Source organism: Neltuma alba, unplaced genomic scaffold (genome assembly GCF_004799145.2).
Source record: "Neltuma alba isolate B1F8T4 unplaced genomic scaffold, ASM479914v2 tig00012121_pilon, whole genome shotgun sequence".
NCBI lineage: Eukaryota > Viridiplantae > Streptophyta > Magnoliopsida > Fabales > Fabaceae > Neltuma > Neltuma alba.
Window position 1 is genome coordinate 125,178 of NW_021636673.1, and position 24,786 is coordinate 149,963.

Below are 24,786 nucleotides of genomic sequence, written 5' to 3' on the forward strand. Positions count from 1 at the left end.
CATGGGATTGAAGCAAATCAACCATTCAATTTTTCTTTTGTAAGATTTTTGTAATAAATTGGTTTGTGTAATGGTATTCTCATTTTGCAGTCGAGCTCGGGAAAGATTCCGTGAAAGAGAAAATGGAAGATCTGGTAATGAAGGGAGCACCAGAGGTGGTGGTGGAAGTTTGCAGCCTGAAGTGCCTACCACCACTAGCTCATCCACGGCAGCCTCACCAACCATTGTTCTTTCTGGATCTCGGCAATTTTCAGGCCAGGTGCCCACCATCCTACAGTCACGCGATCGTCATGATGACAGCAGCAGCCTATATGACGAAAATCTTGATGGAAGCAAGGACTCAGGAGATACCGGCAGCATCGGGGATCCTGAATTGGTTTCTGCATTTGATGGCCAATCTAGCGGTTATGGATCCCAGAGACACAGTTCTAGGGGAAGCAAGTCTAGGCAAGCTGGAGAACGTAGAGAACGGGACAGCAGACGTGAAGGAAAGTGGGAAAGGAAGCATTCATAGCTTGGGAATAGAGAGTGACCAGCTAATACAATAAACATGAAGCGAAGATAAGTGGAAAGAAACATTCAAACCTGATTTCATTGTCTTGAGTTATTGGTCTCCTTCACGGCAGAACATCATCCAAAAGGTGAAGGACATGGTTTATCAAACCAGTTTCCTTCCCACTGGCTTTCGCTCTTTTGGGCTGATGTACCTACACGATTGCAGCCCCAGTTTCTTATTGACATGGGATTCTTTAGCTTGTTTGGTTTCCATGGTGATTTCCTCTAAGCTTGTTGGATGTTCGAATGATTCAATAGGATATGTTGATCACAATGTACTGTCTGTTAAACCTGTATGTACATTTGATTCTTTCATTACAAAAAGAGGCCACAACATATCTTGTTTGTAGAAATTCCTGTCGTTGTCTATCAAGAAAACAAATTACGAGGGTGACTACTAGGAACCATAATGCACTGATCAGTCGTTGTGCTTGTGCGTCACATATAATGAGCATGAAAGGTTGCGCTGTTGTACCTCGGCGTGAAAGCTTGGGAAATCATACATGGACTGGGGTCTTGTACCTTCTGAGCAAAGGGAAATTCTAAAATGTGAAACCCCAACTTCAATGGGTCTTTTCAGTGTGCTAATGATTCAATTCTAGTTCTAGTCCTATATATAAGATATAAATATGATTAAAATTTGGCTAAAAATATTAATTTTTTTTAGCTTTAAAAAAATACTTTTATTTATGGTGAGTGTTTAAAGAGAAAATGAGTAAGAAAGAGGATGAGTGATATGACATAAAATTAATTGAAGTAAACAATGGGAAAAATTGTTTAAAGTGTTGAGTACTTTATATATGAGAAGGAATTTGTTGCAGAGTCACTGACGGCTGAGGGGGAACCCTGCGTTTGTTTCCGGCAATTGATTTACATACGGCCTAGTGGGATCATATAGAAGTTCCAGACGTTAATTATCAATAGGTTATTTACAATATGACCTTTAACCCTACATTTGTTTGGTACAAGGAAATTGGAAGACCGAAGAAAAAATAGTAATAAACTTGATAAAGCTATAAAATTTTGATAAAGAGAATATACAACATAAAAGAATAAAACAAATTCATTAATTTTTTCCCCAAACAGTAAGTAATTGATTCCTCAAAACCAAAAAAATAGATTTGTCATCCAAGTTATAAATCAATATCTTTTGTAAATTAAAAATCTATTATAAGCTCATATTTTAGGGACGAGGCAAGTTGGACTGAGTAAATAAAAATAATAAGGAATAACATTACAAGAAACAATGCATAAATAATAATAACATTATAAGAAAACAATGCATAAATAATTTTATATACTGTCAATTCACAATTTTTTTTCTCATCCTCGGAGTCATCTCACGTATGCACCTAAAATTGGAGCATATAAGCAAATTGAATTACATTGAACTATTAAATAGCAAGCCTGTAATATATATCTGCACAGTTCTCGGAGTCATCTCACGTATGCACCTAAAAAGATGGTTGAAAGAGCAACCATTGGAGCATATAAGCAATTGAATTAGATTGAACTATTAAATAGCAAGCCTGTACTATATATCTACACAGTTTGTGTATGCGGCTGATAGGAAATATTAATAACAACATTCACACAAGAATTCAAAATACATATTACGTCAGCAACTGTTTTACTTCCACCTTTTCCAAGGCTTGCCAAATTTCCCTAACTTAAACTTGCCACCCTTCCAACGCTTGCCAAATTTACCGTGCTTAAACTTTCCATGATGAAACAAATGGTGACCATGATGTAACATGCCATGAGATAGCCGATGAGCACCATATGCAGCCGCTGCAGCCGCAGCTCCGCTGGCGAGCAATGCACCCATGCCATGGCCATGCACTGTATGTAAAAAAGTTAGTAAAAGTACCAGAGTGATTGAGGTTGTATCCTTTACCTCATTCAATTATATACTCAAAAATAAAGTGTCACAGTATGTCTCCATTTTACAACTCATCTATGTTCTCTTCATCTCATTTTGACTGCATGTTTGCATTTAATTTATGATGGTAGAAAATCTAGATTCCTCAAGTTTTAGCAATACTTTGCTCCAGATAGTTCTCTCAAACATAACACATGATGGGATATGAAAAAAGGATTTCTTTTCTCTTCCTTTTGAGGAGAGACTTAGAAGGGTATAATGGGAAAAAAAAAAAAAACAGAACACAAACTATATAATAATCTCCATGAAAGTTCAAGAGATGCAAGATAAGGACTACCATTGCCCCTACCGTTCACAAATAAACTGAGTTGTACATAAAAAATGCAATTTCATATCTATTTCTCCTTATTTCCATGACTTAAAGAAAGAATCTGAGAAGAGCCACAGAATCCCTTCTCGATCCAAAAACAGTTCTAGTAATGACCATGGAAATCCAAATAGCATTAAATTAATAGAACACATTGGGATAGTTAAGCATACTTGCAGGATATGGAGCTGGTGCACTTGGATAGCCATGTGGGGCAGGATAAGTGGCTGGATACCCGGAAGGAGGATAACTGCCAGGTGGATAACCATTTGGAGGAGGATAACCGGCAGGTGGATACCCACTTGAAAGCGGATAACTTGCAGGCGGATACCCACTGGAAGGAGGATAACTGACCGGTGGATATCCAGTTGGTGGGTAGGAAGGAGGGGGATAGCTGCCAGGAGGTGGACACCCTGCTGCTGGATAAGATCCTGGTGGAGGAGGATATGGGGCTGAAGTATAACCATGTAGATGTGAGAAGAGACCTTTATCCTTGTTGTCTTCACCACTCATTGCTTCAACTTAAAATTATAACCTGCAAAAGAATATTAGAACAATGACAATTTAACAAATTTTCAAACAATAAAACATCAGTTATAGCAGTTCATTCATAAGTCAGTGCCTATTATTATCTTGAAATTATCCACATGGTTCTTGAGCTAGAAAGAGAGGGAGGGGCACTCCCTGGGGGTGGGGGAATAAAGGAGAAATGATTTTGTAGCTGAACAGTTTATTCAGCACAACTCTTGAAAATTAAGCAAGAGAAGACCAAGAAATAAAGATGTGGCCAATTTCTTAAGAGTTTATGAGAGTAATCATCAAATATGCCCATTTTTATGAGCATAATATGAATGATGTTTTCAACGCTAGAAACTATCATCCCATCAACCACCCAGAATAGAATAACAATACATATATCATAATTTTACTGATCAAATTTCATAGACAAAAGAAATTTGATTTCACAAGGAAACACTGGGTAAATTCAAGAGGCAGCGTAAGACGCAAAAAAAAAAAAAAAAAAAAATCAGAGATTTGATCTTTCAATTTACAGTGTCAAAGAAGTAGTAGTAACATAGATAAATAAAAATGAAAAGTTGATACAATCATATTGGTATCAACAAATTCTATGCCTCCGAAGAGGTAAAAGTGATAGAATAATTTTATTTATTAAAAAACAGAGAATTTGTAGACGAGAAAGGAGTGACCAATGCAAAACAAAGGAAATGTATCTAACACAATCAAATTTTAAACATGAGGGACCGGCCGGGGGGGGGGGGGGACTCTTCAACTCCCAATAGCTCTCCAATACCTCTGAAGACCCACAAGGATTCAATAACAAATACATAGACTATATGACACCATTTTGTTCTGTCAACAAGGGACACCTCACCTATAAATACCCATCAGCTAAAACACACCTCACCTAGCTAAAACACAAAGGAAGACCATAAAAATAACCCTCTAAAGATGTTCATCACTTAGAAAGTAAACATTGGAGCATTAGGCGAAGTGGATAACTGACACAAGGAAAACATTCTGGAAAAGACGAATTTCCAATCTAATGATTCTGTCAAAACCAAAGAAGAGGATCGCATCCAACTCACAGACTAAAAGGCAGGGCATATTGAGAGACAAATGTCCTAGGGCTTGAATGATAGCAATCCCGAAATAAGTGTCCCAACCATTCTACTGACTAAACAGCATATTTGCTCCTAATCACCTAATGACGCAAAGGATTCGGCTCCAAAGGAAATCAAAAAATCCAATCGGGCGCTAAAGCAACGTTTAGACAACATAATACAATAATCCCAACCCTTCATCCTCCTTCAACATACTAAAGAAATGACTTCGTACAATTTCCGCAATTTGTCTGGATTTGCGATCCAGTGCATCTACCAATTCGTTATAGCTAAAGGCAGAAAGGGATCCCTAAACTAAGCACAAAGTTGACAGAAACTATATTTTTCTGCAGCACACCAAGAAAAAACCTAACAACAGAAATTTCGGTTATAAAGCATAACAAAACATATATACCACATAAGCAGTGATTAGCATTTTGTCCTGAATTGATTCTTCCATTAATTCAAGATGTCAGGTCCCAACTGATTCTAAACAGAACCAAATGAAGAAGGAAATATAACCCGTAGGTTCGTACTTCCCTTTTCTTCTTCCGAACCCCCGATATATCATTCCTGCTTCTCCAAAAAATGACACAAAAACCATAAAAACCCGTGTACTATTTAGCAAGATCTAGATAGAGAGTGCTTCATGCAATCTAAGAAAAGAAACAATCAGAATCTCAAGAAGTTATGATGCGATAAAAATTCCAATATACCCAGAAAGAATGATTGCTCCTCAAGCCAAAATGAAACCAGCAAGCATTGTCCCCACTTTCCCGACGAATTGACAAAGGGAATATAGAAAGAGCCAAATAAATAAGATTGCTTGACACTCGATAGCTTCATAGTAAGACCGTCATTTGAAACGATGTCGCTCTAGAAAAATTATTCCGATAAATTTTAAAGGGAAAATGACAGCAAAATACCATTTGAATTTCAAAAAGACAAATAAGGCATCTGAATAAGCAAAATGACAAATATGACATTAGGTATCAAACTAGAATTTGGATTTTTGGCCAAAAGACCAAATTGCCCTTATTATGTTTGAAAATTGAGGAGATGGAGAAAGGCAGAAACTGGCTCCACTCGGCGAAAACAACAACCCCACTCGACGAAACAGGAACTGCCTCCACTCGGCAAAAGCAACCCTCCCACTTAGTGAAACAGGAATTGGAACTACCTCCTCCACTTGGCAAAAGCAACCCCCTATTCGGCGAAACAGGAACTACCTCCTCCACTCGGCAAAAGCAACCCCCCCACTTCGCGAAACAGGAACTGCCTCCGCTACTTGACGAAAGCAACCCGCCAACCCGACAAAAGCAACCCGGCTAAACAGAAAGTGCCCCCACTCGGTGAAACCAAATCCAAGCTCCTTTAGTCACCAAAAAGGGTTCTCCAAAATCACATTGCTGTTGTCGCTTTTGAAACTAAACAGGTAGGAAACTTAAATATTGTTGTTCATAGAGCATTTTTGATGGGTCCCTGAAACTTAAAATGTAATTATGCAGTAATGCTCTTTGTGGTTCCGTCTTTGTTGTTCCCATATAAGTTGCTGTAGGACGAAAAAAATTGTTTCCATCTTACTGCTCATGTGTTTGGTTATGTACACATTTGGAAATAATTGTGATTGATAGTGTTTAATCCATATTAGGTGGCCTTTAATTAGAACAGATGATTGCTTTTGTTGTGGTGATTGTTTTATTTTGATTTGAAGGAAAAGAACAAAATGGAAAGGATAGTTTTATCGGTGTTATTTGTAACATCCTAATTTTCATATATCTAATATTTAAACAAATTTTTATAGAATAAATAGAGGTTAAATATACATATATATAATTAAAATAATTCTGATTTTTATGTGTGTATGTGTATGAGAAAATGAATAAAATAGTGATGTTAAGAAGTCCCACATTGATTAAATAATAGGAAGATGGATAAAATAGCAATGTTAAGAAGTCCCACATCGACTAAATGATGGGAAGAGGAAGCTCTAGGAGCCTATATATAGGTGGTAGTAGGGGAGAGTTAAAGATGAACCAAATAATTTTCGCACAAAACTGAGACAGTTTCAGTAAAGTGCTGTTTATGGATTTGTAAACCGTTGGATCGGGCTGCAATTTGGTCAGCTGATCCTAAACTTCAAACTCGTTAGTTTCAATAGTTGGATCGTCAATTCAATATCTGAGTTACAAGTTATTAGGTACGTTTTTCATTTATTTTTTAGATTTGGTAGATAGAATACTAGATAGTAAGTTAGTGTTTTTAAATTTGTTCACCGTTGGATTAACTCGAAATTTAGAGAGTAGTCTTGTGACATGTAAGACATTAAATTCAACGGTTGGATTAATAATTAGACTTCTACAGTAAGAATAAATTAACTCATATTGAGGTTATCCATCTAAATTGTTTGAAGATAGAACATAAGTTATAAATTGAGGGTTCTCTATCTAGGTTGTGAATTTGGTGCTTCAAATGATATGATTTAATAATTAAAGATAACATAAGTTAAGGGAGCCTAGGAATTGAATATAAATTATCATATATGTGTTCTTACCCAAACCTTAGAAAAAGCCTTTCAAGCTAGAATTTCGAGTAACAGCTAAATGTATTAGAGGGAGTGTTAAATGTTAGAAATTTGTGAGTAGTTTACTTTAATACCGTAGAAATAATATTTTAATTTCAATTGTAGATATAAACCCTATTGTGGCATTTTCGAGTATAGGCCTCGTTTCTACTTGATTGTTAGCTAGGAGACCAGGTAACTAAATTTCTATCTGTTACATGCATTGGTATGAGGTTGGTGAGTAATTTTATAATCAAGTTTCGTATACATATATTATGTTTTGTATGAACTATCTTGTGGGATACTGTTTTGAAAAAGATTGAAATCGTTTGTATTGTTAGAAATTAATGATTATGACTATGAGGTGTTATTCTGGAATTCGGTTGATTAAGCATATAAGTGTGTTATTTTGAACCCTGTGCATCTAGTTTGGGTGGGAGAAGGAGATGATTGAAGCTATTGAGATTTATATACTTACCACGTGGTATCGGCCTCCATACAGAGTGTAACATTCAAACTTTTGAGCCTAGAAGTACTAGAAATAGCCTGAATTGGATAGGCTACTAGACCCCTTTTGAGTAAAAGTCCTAAAGATGAGAAAGGAAGTCAAAGCAGTTTCAGAGACTGAAACTGCAAAGTAAAAGTTTTTGGGGCTCAAGTATAATCAAGTTAGAGGCTCCAGTAAAGTCTCGAAGGCCCGAAAAAAGAAAAGAGACTAGTTACAGGCCAAGGGTTAAGCTAGAAACCTCAAAGAGAGGATTGTATGAAGTTAAGTCCAAGCAGGGACTAAAGCGTAAATTCTGAAAGTTATGATCAGCAGGGGTAAAAATGGAAGAGTATACAAAGAATTCCAAGAAAATTCTAGAAAATAGGAAATAATATTCTAAGGCTCTTCTGTGAAGAGAAAAGATGAAAATACCCCTGAGGCAGCTTAAATAGAATTTATGAGGTTATGGCTGGTAAAAAGTATACCATTTGAGGTAATTATTTAAAATAGCAAGAGACCTAAAAAATGTATACAAAAATGAGGTTAAATGGTTGAAAGGTTATACTAATTTATAAAAATTAGTCCCGCAACCAAAAGGCCAGTGGAGTGGCTTTAATAAATTAAAGAGCCGGTTTTGCCGATAAAAGGGCATTTTGATAAATGAATTTTTATGCAAGGTTTAAAAGAAGTGTTATGGCCTAAGAAAATTCATAGATATTCTCTAGAATTAAAGGGAATTTATAGAGTAGACAGAAGAATTTTCTGAGCTTCGGAAGGCCATAAAGAAAGCCGGAGAAACGTGGACCAAGTAAATTCGGAGGAATTAAGTTTGATCCAACGGCTAGGATCTAATCTCCCATCTCCTCCACCACTTTCATGACACTTGGCATCTTTTAGAAGGATGAGGTAAGGATGATGCAAGAAGATGATGCAATGATGATGTAAAAGTCAACTTGAAGTTCCAAAATTGCCCTTACCCTTTCTATTAGCCACCAAGGGTATTTTGGTCCATTCAAGCTAAATTTTTGGCTATAAATAGGCACTCCCTCCCCTTCATATTTTAGCCAAGCAAGGATCTATAGGGGAAACTCTGCCGCTCTTGCATTTAGAGAGAGAAAGAGCTATTTCTAGTGAAAGAAAGTCCATCTAAGTTCAAGCTTCAAGATCAAGGTATGTGGTGGTTATAACATCTGATTTGATGCCTGTTTCGAATTAGTTACTGTTCATATCTGATTCTAAAATTTTTCATGCTTAAATTACACTCTGTGAGCTTTAAATCCATGGGTAGAACACTTTATTTGGATGTGTGTACGATTTATGGTGATTTTTCAAAGTTAGGGTTTGAAATCTGGAAACAGTGTTGAACTTTTGGAAGAGTGTCAAGTTCCGTACAATTCTGGTAGTGTTTTGCATAGAATTGGTTCCTGAAACTATTTTTCCTTTAACTTTAACTTAAGGACCTTTCAGTGAGACTTGGAACCACTTAGTTTTGATTTTTCTAGAATTAATTATGAATTTTCAAAGTTGAGCAAAAATTCTGGAGCTTCTGCGTGAACAGTACCCGCGAAGCACAATTTCCAGATTTGATATTCTTGAATCTAAAGCCATCTAAAGTGGTCCTAATTGACAAGAAATAGATCTTAAGGATGGTAAATGATGAGATTTAGGTTAGAAAAGCTAGAAAGGAAACCCTAAGACTAAGAGAAAGGGTTGAGGTTCAAGAGAGCTAGTCTTAAACTTTATGTAATCTAGTGGTCCTAATGGATTGTATGATCAATGTGACTATGTTTAGGACCTTTAGAACATCCAAGAGGATGTTTGGTGATGTTGACCGAATGCCACATGGTTGGAAAGTCAAGGGAGTCAAAGGAAAAGTAAGAGGAAAGCTTAAGGTGCAAGGTAGTGAACTTACCTATTATCATTACTTGATGTTGTATGCTTGTGTGTTGCCGTGTACATGTTATTGAATGTTATTGTGATATGTTTTAGCTGCTGTAATTGCTATTCATGATGAGTAGATTATGTCTCCATGGCCATGCATCAAGAAGTTAGCTTTGAGCATGCTAATATGTCACTAATTAACAAGAGAATAAACAAGTTACGTGTAGTGCATTAGCATCCATCTAGCATGATTAATATGGTATTGTTTGCTACTGAGATTCCCCCGAATCTCACCTCTCCCTAATCAACCATTTAGGTCAATCATCAATGGGCAATAATGGCATGAGAAGCAAGGAGAAGAAAGTGGAGAATTGTTGATGTTAATGAATGATATTATCATTCAATATGTAATTCTCCTATTATGTAATTATTGTTATGGATGTCAATGATGCCATGTATTTAATTATAATGCTTATGGCATGTATAGAAATGTATGAGCATGAATGGGAAAGAGTAATCCCATGTTATGTATGCCAAAGAAATAAAAAGAATTAAAGTAAAGAGATGTTAAGGGATAAAACGTAGGTCCTGAAGCAGTGAGTTTGTAACTCCAGTTTGACCTATGAAACGAATGAGTTAAGTCACGAGATTTGACAGACTCATAGTACACATCCCAAGCTTTAAAATTAGAGGTATATCACCTCAATTGGATGTGTACACAAGGAAATACAAATTTCCAAAGTTAAGGCACAGAATCTAAAAGTTTCAGATTTTACGAAATAAATAGTAATATTTATTGATTAAACTATATGAATTGGGCAAAGATAAGTCCAATTGGATATTTTTTCGTTAAAGAGCATCGATATATCTTTTTGTAGAATTTTAGAACACCCTAATACGATTTGTATGGAATTAGTTATGAATTTTTGAAGTTGGACCTGTAATCTGAAAATTTAATAGTGAATAGTAACCCAGTAGTTATGTTGAAATTTTAAATCCACGGGTTTGTATTATGATCTGCTTGAACCATAACGCTTACGAATGCGTGCTCTGAGGGGTTAAAGGCAAGACATTTCATTGAGCTCTATGGTAGGCCACTATTATTGTCCCACTAGTTCTTCGAGGGACTGTGACACCCCACTAGTTCTTTGAGGGGGGACCCATAGTCTACCAAGTGCTCTATGGTCTTTGGCCGGTCCATATCACTTGAGTGGTAAGCTTGTCAGAGTAGCCAGTCAAATGGAAAGAACTTAGCCCATGGGTCCAGTCGGCGGAAATAAGGAGGATATAAGGATTGATTTGGGTTCATGGATTTCACATGGCATGATCTCTTCATTTGATATTTATATCTTTTGAATAAAATGAAAAGTATGTTATCTCTTTTGAAACTATTCAGCAATGTGAGATTGGCAAAAATATTCGACTTATATGATTATTGTGAGTTTAACTGTTAAATAAATGTCTATTGATTGTTTTTAACTCGGTGTATCCCACCTGAACACCTCACTAGTCCATGCTAGTGTGTGTGATAGGCGGGGTTTTAGTTACTGAGACGTTGTCTCATCACTATTGTTTAACATTTTTTAGGTGAAAGCTTTAGAGGGGGGACATTAGGGAAGGCTCAAGAGGAGTAAAGCTACATTAATGACTTGTAGTATCTCCTCGATTTATGACTTATGTTGTATCCTGTATATTGCCACCTTAGGATAAACTGTGTTTAATTGATTCATGCATTATGATGTGTTATATCCTTTGAGTTGTACTGTTGTGATATGCGTGCTGGTAGTTGGCCAGAAGCCTATGATTGCATGTGATTTATTTATGAATTTATTATAAAATATGAATTTCTCATTTAATTCTTAATATTTTGATATATGAGCTATATTATATGTTGTTTTGTAATTATATTAGATGAGATTGATCATTTCTTACATAGGTTGTGTTTGAATGAGTTAAAAAAAGTTCTTTTATCCGTGATAGGATGTATGATTGGGTGCTGCTCTTTTCTATCACGGATAACATTATGATATAGTTAATTAGTGTAGATGATTGTTATATAATTTGAGTTTGTATTTAGCATGGTTTCGTTATAAAAAACTATTTCTTAAAGTTACTTTATATTAAAAAAAAAGGTTAAGTTTTTCGGTTTATTTAGGAAGGTTGTTTCATTATTTGACTTTGCTAAAAAAGTATAGCTTTCTATGTGGAGAAGGTGAGATTTTAAGGAAGTTGAATTTCATAAAATTTTGTCTGCATGCACGACAATGATAAAGTTACTTTCATTTTCATTGAATGGTTTAGGTTGAAAAGTTTGTTCTTGCGTGAGTAAAATTTGCAAAGGTTATCCTGTTGTAGTAATTTAGAAAGCAGTAATTCTATTAGCTGAGTAGTAAATTTGATGAGGTAAGTAGTAAATAGTACTAGTTGGTTTCGTATTTAAATAACAACTATTGGTCTGAGAATGACTAAATTTGTGTTGGCAATGACTATATTTGTTACCTGATATGTTAATGAAATTTACAACATTAATTAGAGTAATTGACTACATTCGTTAATGAAAAAGACTAGATTTGTTATGGGAATGACAACATGTTGTGATGCAAATTCAATTGACTAGACAATGATATCATATTAACGAACTTTACTACGTTTGTTAGTAGAATTTACTACGTTTGTTAATTGATTGGACAATAATTTTTAGGTGATATGTTAATGAAATTCACTACATTTATTAGTGGACTTGACTACATGAGTCAATGAAAGTGACTAGATTTTTTATGGGAATGACAACATTGTCGTGATGCAAATTTAATTGACTGGACAATGGTTTTTAGGTGATATGTTAATGAAATTTACTACATTTGTTAGCGGACTTGACTACATTTGTTAATTGATTGGACAATGGTATTTAGGTGATATGTTAATAAAATTTATTATATTTGTTAATGTAATTGACTACATTTGTTAATGGAATTGACGACACTGTTATGAAAGAAATATATTATAATAAATGACTAAATGACTAACAAGTGGTGTCATTACAGTAGGGAAAATGGTATTACAAATAGAAATAGAAGGAGGAGAGGCAAGTGGACAAGTGAAGAATGAGTACATGTTGTTTCTCCATGAATTTAAGTCCGGGAAAGAGTTTAGGAATAGGAAAGAAGAAGATAGGGAGGCAACAAAGGCATAGAGGGAGCTGCCACCAGAGGAGAGGAAGAAATATAATGATAAAGTGAACAAACCAAAGAAGCAAGGGACGAAGAAGAAGCGGATGAAAAAAGTTGCTTTTAGTACCCGTTGCTCTGTTCGGCAATACAAGTCATTGGTGGAATTTATAAATAGCAATGAAAGATTGAAAGCCAAGGTACAAAGTTTGGGATTCTCAAGTTTGCTTGACATGGGATGTGAGAGACTCCCTCGTGACCTCATAGTACGCATGCTTCGAGTATATGATCTACCTACCCATCAATTTACAATAAGGGGGGAAATCAAGAAAATTGATGCAGAAGATGTTGCAGAGTTATTGGATGTACCCCATACAGGGGAAAAGGTAAGAACGGATGTGGATGATGATGATGAAACATATAAGAGGTTGAAGAATGAATATGGTAAAGTCTCTTTTACCAAGATACTCAAAGACATTAAATCTGGGGAGAATGAAGAGAACTTTGAGTTCTTGTTCATGTTGTACACACTTGGGAGTTTTTTAGCTCCTACCTCGCAAACAACGAGTGACAAGCTAGTAAGGGTGATGTGTTGTACTATAAATGGATTTCACTGATTTGATTAGGCCACATACATTGTGAACAACTTGTGGAAAGAGATGGAAGATTATGTTGAAGTGTATAGAAACATAACGGAAGATAATGATGAAGGGAGTTGTAACGTCGAAGGATCCATTTACCTCTTATTGGTATGTATTTATTACCATTGTTTTTTTGTTGTATGTTTGAATAGAGTGATGATAAAGTTAATAATTTGATGTTACAGTTATATCTTGCTGAGCGCTTCCCATTATCTAAATCTGTTAGACATGGGTCAATAAATGCTATTATTCAATTCTGGACTGATGAGAGGATAAAGGAGATGACAAAGAAAGAAAGGCAGAGCAATAGAGGCTTATTGTATAAGGGGAAGGGCTCTAAAATTAGGGTTGAGAATGAGGAGAGAACAAGGAGAAGTGTCACTGACTTACACCCGGTGTGTGTTTTGCTTGGTAATTTCAATGTGCATTAACAAGAAAAAGTGTTTGACCTTTTTTAATAATATGATGCAGGAGTTGCAGAGCTTACATCAAAAGTTGATGGCTATAATTGATTTAAGCTACAAGAGACTTGTTAGGGTAGTAGAGGATGAGCTACATAAGGTGCAGATAACAATAGAGGAAAATCATACTGTGGGAGATGAGGGCCCTAGTGAAGTTGGAGATGAATATAAGGGAGAAGATAAAGTTGATGATGGTGATGATGATAATGACAGAGGTGATGATGAAAATGAGAGAGGTGATGATGATGGACAGGACTTAGGTCACGTACCTCATCATAGAGATGACTTCGACGAGGCTAACGTGATTGATGTTGAGGAAGAAGGAATACAAATAGGAAATATGGATTCCCCTGATATTTCCCCCATGGACAAGAATGCACAGCCCACCAGGAGATCACAGAGGGAGGTGAAGTCGGCCATAAATTCTCCATGGATTTTGACAAGGCCTGTTAAGAGGAAAAAGAGGAATATGGAGGAAAAGGACAACTTTTTTAACATGATATCCCGCATGTGTTCAAGTCAGGAGGGTGACAGGTAAGTTACTATTCGCATGACTGTGAATGATATTACTTATGGTTCGTTTACTGATTAATTACACACATAATGATATTGGGAACACATTTTTAGGCCTTTAGTTAAAATATCTGATGAGGATATCACTCGAGATCAGCTAAGGACACTTGGAGGAATTGAGAAAATAGGTAACTGGGTAAGTTAGTATTGTGGTCTTGGGCTGAGTACTATAATTTTTATATTTGATGCTCATGTAAACTTGTGGAAAAAACTAAAATTTACTTGCAAACAGCTCATGTCAGTTGTGTACAAGACTTTAATGGCTGATATGAAGAGAGAAGGAGAAGTAAAGCGACACATATTTGATGCTAACTTTATGGTAAGGTTGCTAAGATGTTTACAAAACTATTACTAGTACATGGCTAATCATTTAATGTTGCAGGCAATAATGGCTGTGAACCCATCTCGGTGGGATACTAGAAAACGAGAAAAGCAATTTTTTCTTGAATATGTCAGTTACAACATAGGAAACTATGACTTGATATTTGGACCTACACTTGTTGGTACTCACTGGTTTTGTCTTGTGCTTGAGCCTAAGATAATGAATTTCTATATGCTGGACTCAATGAAGCCAAGTTTTGCTATTAAGAAGAGTAAGAAGAAAGGTGCAGCTGATAATGATATGATGACTGTGGTCATTGGATGTGTAAGGATATTGTTACTCTTCTTATGTAAGATGATATTTGTTTACCAATTTATTTACAAATACAAGTATGTGTTGTGCAGAGGGATCGATTTTATGACATGATTGAGATAGTAAAGCCCATTACTATTGGAAAGAAGAAAATGAGTGACATTATTTGGGCCCCTGTTCCTCAACAAAATAATCTGTGAGTGGTCCTACTTGTTGATATAATAATATATGAATGCTACTTTGTGTTTCACTCATAGACATTGTTGCCATGTGCAGGCAAGGCTGTGGCGTTCATGTTTTAGTATGGTTGAGCAAATGGGAGCTCGGTGTGATGCTTGACTACAGTGAAGAAGCTGATGCTGATTTTTGATGAAACCTAATGTGGTGGCTTGTTAATCATGAGCTCAATTCAAGATGTGAAGAAGCATTGAAATTGTTGTCATCTACAGAACCCACAGTGAGGAAAAAGCAGCGTGTGTCACAATAGTAAATTGTGTTGTCTAAGTTTAATGAGGTTTGAGTTAAAGTCATGTATGTAAGGGGATTTGCAAACTGTTTTCAGAGAATGTAAAGGTGCCTGATTTTCAAGTAATGTTAAACCATTTTCCCATAATGTTACTACACGTGTAACGAGATTTACAACTCGTGAAGTGAATTTGATCACTTCTTCAAGGGGTTTGACAACCTGTTTTGAGGGGCAGGGCAACTTTTCTCTACAAAGATACAAATACCATGCTGAGTTTTACAAAACACATTGTGGGAATAACAGCTTTGACAGTGAGTGTTACTACTTGTTCAGTGGGTTTTGCAACCTTTTGTTTTCTGGCCTGGGCAACTTTGGTTTTAAAATGATACAATTTGACGCTGAATTTTGCAAAACACAGAGTAGGATTAACAACTTTTACAGTGATTGTTACTACTTCTTTAATAGATTTTGCAACCTTTTGTTTTTCTCTGGGCAACCTTTCTTTCAGAAACCATACAATGGCACGCTGAATTTTGCAAAACACATAGTAAGATTAACAACTTTCACATTGAGTGTTACTACTTCTTTAATGGGTTTTACAACCTTTTGTTTTTCTCTGGGCAACCTTTCTTTTAAAAACCATATAATTCCATGCTGAATTTCACAAAACACATAGTGGGATTTACAACTTTCACAATGAGATTTACTACTTGTCTACTGGGTTTTGTAACCTTTTGGCGGGCTGGGCAGATTTTCTACCATGAACAGTATAATTCCACACTGAATCTTACAAAACACATAGTGGTATTTACAACTTTTATAGTGAGATTTACTACTTTGTGTCACTGAATGCACCATTAACGATACAGTATTTACCAAAAACCAGCAGTCATATGATAGTAGATACATTACATATATTCAAATGATTGCACCTTAAGTACATCACGGTAAACATTGAACCATTAACTTTCATACTAACTACATGTGCAATGGAATGTACCATTCACGCAATAGTATTTATAAAAAACTAACAGCCATATGACAGTAGATACATTACATATATTCAAATGATTGCATCTCAAGTACATCACGATAAATATTGAACCATTACCTTTCATACTAACTACATGTGCAATGGAATGTACCATTCACGCAACAGTATTTACCAAAAACCAACATGCCTATGACAGCAGCTACTTTACATATGTTCAAATGACAAGTTAACATTAAGATTAAACCAACACTTAATGTTTTCTTGTCATTCAACCCACAAAACATATCCTATCCATTAAAATCATATACAAATAGGATACCCTATCTACTAACCCATCTACCAAAAAAGTTAAGAAGGGTTCAAAAGTCATTCCATTTACACCAAAAAATACTATTACTATTGACATCTAACTTCAACTTGGGTTTGGATTCTTGCATGTTCTTCTCCTGTGTCTAACTTGTTGGCATGTGCTACAATGGTAGATCTTCTTATTTTGGAACTATGACTCTTGTCTTTTTATTTTAGGCTTTCCTGATAGTCAACTAGTCAAAGGCGGTACCAAGAACACTTGACTTGCTATATTTTCCACCCAGTAGTTGTTAGGATTTGGCATGTCTACTGTCACCATTGGAATAGCATTCGTTAACAAATTCATACACATTGCAATTCACAGCCTTAATAGCTACACAGGCATGGGGACATGGAATGCCTGACATTTGCCAAGCTGCATGGGTATATTCGCCTAAACCAAGATCAACATATACAGCTCCTTTTGTTGCATGGACACACACCCCACCTCCTCCATAAGGTACACTCAACACGCGTGCTGATCTATCGACATTGTCCACTAATTTTGCATATGTTTGGGCCTACACCATTTTTCCAATTACTCATTGCTATGCTTGCTGCATACATCTTCTTTGCCACTTTCTCACGATGCTCATGTATAAGTTGGGCAACATTATATCTTCTTTCTTTCAACATCCAAGCATTGAATGACTCAGCAAGGTTTGTTGTGATGTTAACCCATCGTTTAAATAGGAATTTACTTAAGGCCCACCTTTCAACGTCACCATGATTAAGAAGCCACTCAAATAATTGTGGATTGAACTTTCTCATGTCATCTATTACACCATCAAACTCGGTGTCAAGCCTTGCATATGTAATGGCATCTAGGTATTACAGTCCCTCCTCCCTTGTTTTCCCATTAGTCTTTCTCTTTCCTCTATTTAATTTACTCATTTGTGCACTGAAGTTTTCCTTAACATGTCTGTAACAGTATGCATGCCTCTCATCACCAAATATTGCTTGCACAGCACCTATTATTGCATTGTGTCAATCTGACACAATTGTTAATTCCATCGACTCAACTATCTCCTTAATCATATAAGAACCATATCCAATCCTTAAGTGTCTCTCCCTTTACAATAGCAATTGCAAAAGGTAACAATTCATTATCAGCATCATAAGCAGAGGCCAATAGTAACATCCCCTTATACGGTCCAATTAAATGACATCCATCAATGTACAGTACATGTCTAGCACCATACAACACCTATATGCTATAAATGCACACTCAAATGTGCTATTAGTATTACCTACCCATTTGGCCACAGTTTTGTTATCTGTTTCCTTCAATCGTTCACATATCCATGGAATAAGCATATAAGACTGATCAAGCCTGCCATGTATGTCCTCTAACATTTTTTGCTTCGCCCTATATGCTTGTTTATATGTCAACTTCACGCTATAATCTCTTTCCAAACCCTTCCTTATATCATTTGGATGCTTGTCTATGTGATCATTTACCTCATCAATTATGATTGATGATGTCAAGCTAGCTGAGCCACCATGTTCCATACAAAGATTGTCTTGAGCATTATGAACATGCTCATTTATGAATGTTGCCACACATAAAAAGGGAGTACTCTTTTTACCTACTCTTGCACTTATCCTCCATGGACAACCTTCAACATTAAATTTCACATGCATATTTTCCCTACAAATTTTCACATACTTGTACTCAAACTTGTTTGCAATACTGAACTTATGTACTTTCTTCTTGAAATCTTCTCCACTTGTAAAAGTCTGGTTCTATCCTAACAACAATTCCTTCCATTTCAAAGAATTCATCTTCGGCAAAGGTGTTGGTGCACTCACTAATCCGTATGGTAGGCTTACATTAGGTCTTTTACTGCCTCCATAACTTGTACTTTCAAAAGCATTTCCTTCTAACGTAGGCTCATCATTCTGTTGTGACAGTCCTAACATTTTTGAGATCCTGCATGTATAATTACCAGTGTTGTTGAGAGATTTACTACAATATTATAACAATTATGAACTTTCATAACCACAAAACAATTTGTCACTTATATTTCTGGATCGCCCATTTCTTTCTCCACATTGTCATTACCTTTATATGCTATATAAATATGTTCATTACGATCATTATATTCAAATAGATTATCAACTTCACCATCATCTATAAGATCTACTAATACCCTGTCATCAAAACTCAAAGTATATTTAATATCACAGCCATGACAATCTATGCTGAACCATTCTCCTATCATTACCCTCAAATCTTCAAGTTTTAAACCCTCATTTATTACTCTTACTCTGACAGTCCCACCACAGTATTTAACTTCACCATCACCATTTTCTACAAACTTCCCATCTACATGAAAATAACAAGTAAGTCTTTTTGAAGATGTTGATACAATGTTACAATACATCACAACTTGCCAACCTATAACAAACAACATTAAATTAAAAAGATTAACTTCTTCGCAAATTAGTTTCCATCAACGTACGTGACACCCAAAACACACACAAAGAGAAATTTTTCTTTTATTCGCAACTTTATTATAGGGTTTCACAACTCTATTATTGATTTTAACAACATTTACCACTTGAATGCAAACTTCACGCCTACGTAATTGCTTGCCACCTTTTTTGATTTCCGCTACGTCATTCCAAATACTCAATATAAATTATAAAACCTCATCTCCAACACACCTGTCCCCACTATTGCACCATAAAGCAGCCACAAAAAAGAACAACCCAAACCCCACTGTCACGTAATGTGACATGTTCACTCTCTCTCTTACTACAAACCCTCTTGCCCACAACCAAAATCTACTAAATCAGCAATCCCAACAAAATGGTGATGCGGAGGAGTAAGATTATACCATTTCTAAAGACTAACAACTTAAACTTACCTCTTTTCAGCTTCAATGTGTTGCTCCAGCATTCCTCTTTCCTTCTTCACGTACTGCTCAACAGCTTGCCTATTTATTTTCTCATCAGTTTTAGCTTCCTTTTACCTCACTCATCAAATTCGGTCTTTTGGCCAAAAATCTAAATTCCAGATTGGTACCTAATGCCCTATTTGTCATTTTGCTTATTCAGATGCCTTATTTGCCTTTTTGAAATTCACATGGTATTTTGCTGTCATTTTCCCAATTTTAAATCGATACTTTTTCAATAAAATTAATTATGTGAGGTAAGAAAATTAAATAAAAATTTTTAAAAATTAAACACAAAAAAGCCTTTAAACATTTATTTTCTTTTTGCAAGTATTATAATTTTGACTAAATGATGACCTTGAATTAATGATCGTAAATATGAAAGTTTGCCTTATAAAAATAAAAAAATGACCAAAAAAACCTATTTGTTATAAATATTATGTTGTGTGGATATTCATAACTTCATAGTCCATAGCCTCTTAGAATTCCATCTTATGGTTAATGGCATTATATGTTATAACTCTCAAATGGATGGTTTTATCATACTCATTACTATGACCTCCAATGCTTTTATGTTATTTGTACCATAATGTAGATTAATTCTTCTATTTATGAGATTGTACTCTTAGAAGGGTAGGATACCTATAAAATAGAGGCTTAATACAAAAGATTGTATATAAATGAAAAGTCTACATGAATGAGAATTCTCCCCTATTCCTCATCTCTACATTTCTCTCTTGTTCTTATTATGTTACTTAATTTTTACAACATGTTTTCGGCATGAGTTCGCTCTAAGAATTTAAGGTATAATTTCTTTATAGATTAATATGTTCTTGTACTATATAATAATATTTTATATTAGATTTCATTTATCCAATTATTGCCTCACCTAATTATCATTTGAAATTTTAATTTTCTATACTTTTGTTATAAATTGAAATATCCTTCCATTTACCTCTTTTAGTATGTATCTGGAAGCGTTATGGTTCAAATAGATCACAAAATAAGCTATAGATTGAAAATTTGAAATTTGAATCCTGGGTTATTGTTCATAGGTATATTTCATATTTTTGATTCAATTTTGAAAATTCATAACTAATTATAGAAAAATCTTATTGAGGTTATATAAGTCTCCATTTAAAGCTCTTTTAATTCTCTACAAGAAAAAAATTATAAATCTAAGCTTAACCCTTCTAAACTTGTATAGATACTTTGTCAAAGTTTATTGTTCATATGGTTAAATAGTACATTTTTAGATTTTTTAGGCTAACTTTGAGCGATCATATTTCTTAATACATGCATTCATTTCACAAATTCATAGCTTGTTTTAAAGCTTAGGATATGTACTAATTACTCATCAAATTTCACGAGTGGATTCAATCTTTTGCTTTACTTTTACTCTGTCACAAACTCATAGCTCATTTAGGGATAACTTATTGCCCTTAGTTGCATTAATAATGCATAAATATTTATTTCTTTGCATGCAATCATTCTATCAATTCATTAACTATTCTCATATTAATTTATTTAGTTATACATACTTATATCATCAATCCTCATTTCATAACATTAATGACATGTTTAATCACACATTAACATGAAAGGGAATTCAATACATAACATACTACATTATTTCTTCAATTCTTCCCTTCATTCTTGCATTTCCAAATCTTGCATTCTTCTTTCTTTAGATGTCATACCTATTACGGTTGGTTAAGAGAGGGTGAGATTTAGGAGATTCTCAGTAGCAAATAATAACTACCCAAACATACATGGCAAACTTGACATTCATAACATGCAGATAACTTGGCATCTTTATAACATAAACACATATAGGCCTACTATGGCATACTTTAAATATATTCACATTTATAATGCATGAGTTCATAAAATCATATAAACATACAAATATGTCATACATGCAAATAAATAACAAGCACACAAGAGTAGGTAACGTTTGCTACCTTTAGTCTTTTATATTCAATCTTTCATTATGCTGTCTTTGCTTCCAACTATCAAGGTTGCTTGATCAACCTTTCCCATTCATCTTTCTTGACGTCACATGGTCCTAATCACATTAACACATCATTGCCATTCATTTATTAGAGCCATGGAATCAATCACATTCATATTTTGCTCTTTAACATACTTTAACCTCTAACTTTTGAACTTTAATTTCAATCTTTCTAAAATTAATTTCACATACTATTCTCTCATAATTTTGCATGTAAAATCTATTTTCAAGTTCAAAATTAACAAAATCCAACTCCTTTTGCCATGAACAAGCTTTGGCCAAACACAGGGTTTTAGGGATCAAAATTCTATTTCCAATTCTAATGCTTCTAAACTTACTTTCTCACTTGTATGCCACACAATTTTTAATTCTAAACATATTGAAAGTATCAAAATTATCAAAATCTAACCCTATCAAGAATCCTAGGTCTGGCAAAAATATTACACAGCATATGAGAAGTTGGATTCTTTCTAATTTCATCACAAAACCACTCTTACTCTTTTCTAGTTTTTAAACATGATTCAATCATCAATCAAACTTTTCCATGACTTAACATATTTGGACAGCATGAACACTTCAGGTTTTATGCTTCCAAGTCTCAACAAAAACCGTAACCAAGCTTTGCAAGACAAAAAGTATCATAAACTACATCAAAAAGCATAACCTTACCTAATCTTCAATCTCGGATTTGCTTAGGATTTTATACCTTACCTAAGCTTTGCTCTTCCTCTCTTGACCATCCAAATACACAAATGGAAGGGAGAAAGAAGTATTTATAATGCAAGATGAAACAACCTTCCTAAAAAAATTGATAAATTTAACTTTTTCAGAGTAGCTTTAAGAAATAGTTTCTTTTTTATAATCAAACCATGCTAGCGCAAACTCAAATCTATCACAATTATATAAACACTGCCAGAAAAATGGCTTTTAACAGCGGTTAATTGAGGCTTTTAACGGTGGTTTTGGAGGCAGAGTAAAAAGAGTCGACGTTGAAAGTATAAGAAAACACGGCGGTTATTAACCGCCGTGGAAAATAAACCTTCAACGGTAGTTTTCCATAAAACCACCGTTGAAAATGAACTTTCCACGGCGGTTTTATCTCAAAACCGCCGTGGAAAATCATATTTTACACGGTGGTTTTTAATAAAACCGCCGTTGAAAGTTTTTCCACGGTGGTTTTTAATAAAACCACCATTGAAAGTTTATTTAACAACGGTTTCTTGAATAACCGCCGTTAAATGTTATATTTTTTTTTCATTCGTCTTTTTATATTTTACCACCTCCCTGTATTTTAGGTACCCAAATTGGTAGACTAATATATATATATGCAGCACCATTTGAAGATTACCAGATGAACACCAAGCATTATCTCAACAAAACTATTTGAATATTACCATATATGAACATCAACTATAGTTAACAATCAAAAAATATACCACTACGTGAGGAAGCTAAGAGACCTTAGTACTTGACATTTTAAAGATTCTCTAACAACGTGGTTGACAAAGAATCTCTTATCAAGTTGATCTCGTCCATGCTATATGGCATAACATTTTCGAATGCCTATTAATCAAAAAATGGATTCATTAGTCAACTTGATTAAAAACGTGGAAAAATGGGCAGAATTACATGCAACATAAGTTATATTTAATTACCTCGTGCAATTTTTCAGTTACCCCTGTCTCAATAATGTCATTGATATAACGGATGACATAATATCCGCATTCAACTTTCCCAGCTTGACAACTATACTGAAAAAATAAAAAATTTATAAGCATTATCTAATTTGATGATTGAAAAGATTTATAACTACATATTTAGCTCAAAACAACATACTTGTGGGAGAAACCATGTTGGTGGTTGCATATTTTGATGTCTGGTCATAAAATTGAAAGTGTGAAAAGCCCTATGAACATGAATATTAGAACATTAGAACACATTTTTATAAACTTTATATGTAATAAATATATAGACATAAAACTAACGTGTCAATGACATCTCTGGTTTCTTCAGTTGGACTTCCACAGAGGGAATCGAACCAGTAGACTTTGTTATCAAAAGGGGCACAAACAATTAGAGTCCAATGATAACTGCAAAATATGAACCATATTAATTATAATCCTACATATATAACAAGCGTATCTCAAATATAATAATATACTTACTTTTCCACGTAAGGTACAAAATATAGTTTCTTTTTCAACTGAGTCATTGCGGTCATCATGTAGATCGACCTGGCTTCCACAGTATTGGCTATTTTTTGTACCTTTTGATGTCGCCTTCTTCGATGGTACAGGGTTTCCAATAAGTCGTTTTGGCCACAGAATGAAATTTCCTTTAGCCTAAACCAGTAGGTGAACCTCATCAGTAGGGATGGGCACTGGTGTATCACCTTGACCGCTACGAATTTTATCTACCGTCACCCTCGATTGATCTACTGGAACTTTCTTCCCATGGATGGTTGAGCCCGAGAATACTCGGCCATTAGCAACATGAAATGTCGAATCTCCATTAACGTCGACATAGAGAGAACACGGTGTTCCATTGTCTTAGACAGGGTCAGGGCTAGGGTCAGTGTCAGATAATGTCAGCTGTTGTGTCTGATTATTGCTACCCTTCCCACTTTTCATCATAGGTGAACCCTGAAATATAAGAAGAAATTACTTAAGGCACATTATATAAGTTTAAATTGACGAAATGAACCTTTATTACCTGTAACGGCTCAGATACTCGGGGCATCTGGAATCCGATCATGCCTATCATCATTGCAAACTTGGCATCAAACTCCTCACGCATCTTTTGCATCTTTGCCTTGTGTTCTTCACTGAGTTGAACTCGAACTCTTTCTGTTTCTTCTTGTAATCGTCGATCGAATTCCTCTTTAGATACCATGTCAGCGGAGGATAATCCAGTACTTTTTCGAGAACCAGAACCAAAAAATTGTTTGATGCCAATTCCTTTAGGGGCCCCTCTGACTCTGCCGGGATGGTCAGCCTTTCCAATGGCAGTGGCCAAGATGTCCATCCGCCCATGAGGAACAAATGTACCTTGGGATAATTGCTCCTCAAGTGTATCCTGTAACATTAAAATAACAACTTCAATTTAACATAATTAAAAAAAATTAATGAAGCATAATGCTAATATTACTTACAATTTTCTCAGCAACAATAGCAGCCTTTGGAGTGAGATATTGACCCCTTTTAATCCTCGCCGCCTTCCATTTTTCTTGGC

General features: G+C 35.1%; 2 protein-coding genes across 7 annotated transcripts in view; one reads left to right on the forward strand and one right to left on the reverse strand.

Moving 5' to 3' along the window:
• Positions 1–904, forward strand: part of LOC114723053 (uncharacterized) — a 43,754-nt gene extending 42,850 nt beyond the window's left edge. For all 3 annotated transcript variants that reach the window (XM_028909193.1, XM_028909194.1, XM_028909195.1), the window contains one exon: positions 91–904. The gene's annotated coding sequence lies outside the window, so the exon portion shown is untranslated. The remainder of the gene's footprint in view (positions 1–90) is intronic.
• A 1,132-nt stretch (positions 905–2,036) lies between these two features.
• LOC114723052 (cysteine-rich and transmembrane domain-containing protein B) lies at positions 2,037–5,233 on the reverse strand. Of its 4 annotated transcripts, XM_028909192.1 has the most exons (4): positions 5,143–5,233; positions 3,172–3,339; positions 2,978–3,105; positions 2,037–2,397 (listed from the first exon to the last, which is right to left on the reverse strand). In XM_028909192.1, exons 2-4 carry the CDS (start codon positions 3,315–3,317, stop codon positions 2,186–2,188), a joined length of 486 nt encoding a protein of 161 aa, XP_028765025.1. In that variant the 5' UTR covers positions 3,318–3,339; positions 5,143–5,233; the 3' UTR covers positions 2,037–2,185. The 4 variants fall into 4 exon arrangements, with proteins under 4 accessions (XP_028765025.1, XP_028765022.1, XP_028765024.1 ...); XM_028909189.1 differs by having other exon boundaries at positions 2,978–3,339; XM_028909191.1 differs by lacking the exon at positions 5,143–5,233 and adding an exon at positions 4,963–5,104 and having other exon boundaries at positions 2,978–3,339.
• Between the last annotated feature and the right edge of the window lie 19,553 nt (positions 5,234–24,786).

What these genes read in the sequence shown, in the direction of transcription:
- LOC114723052 (XM_028909189.1), bottom strand. Translation starts at nt 3,317, where the DNA reads ATGAGTGGTGAAGACAACAAGGATAAAGGTCTCTTCTCACATCTACAT. An exon ending in ACCAGCTCCATATCCTGCAA is followed by an intron (nt 2,398 to 2,977) that starts GTATGCTTAACT and finishes TTTTACATACAG; the next exon opens with TGCATGGCCATGGCATGGGT.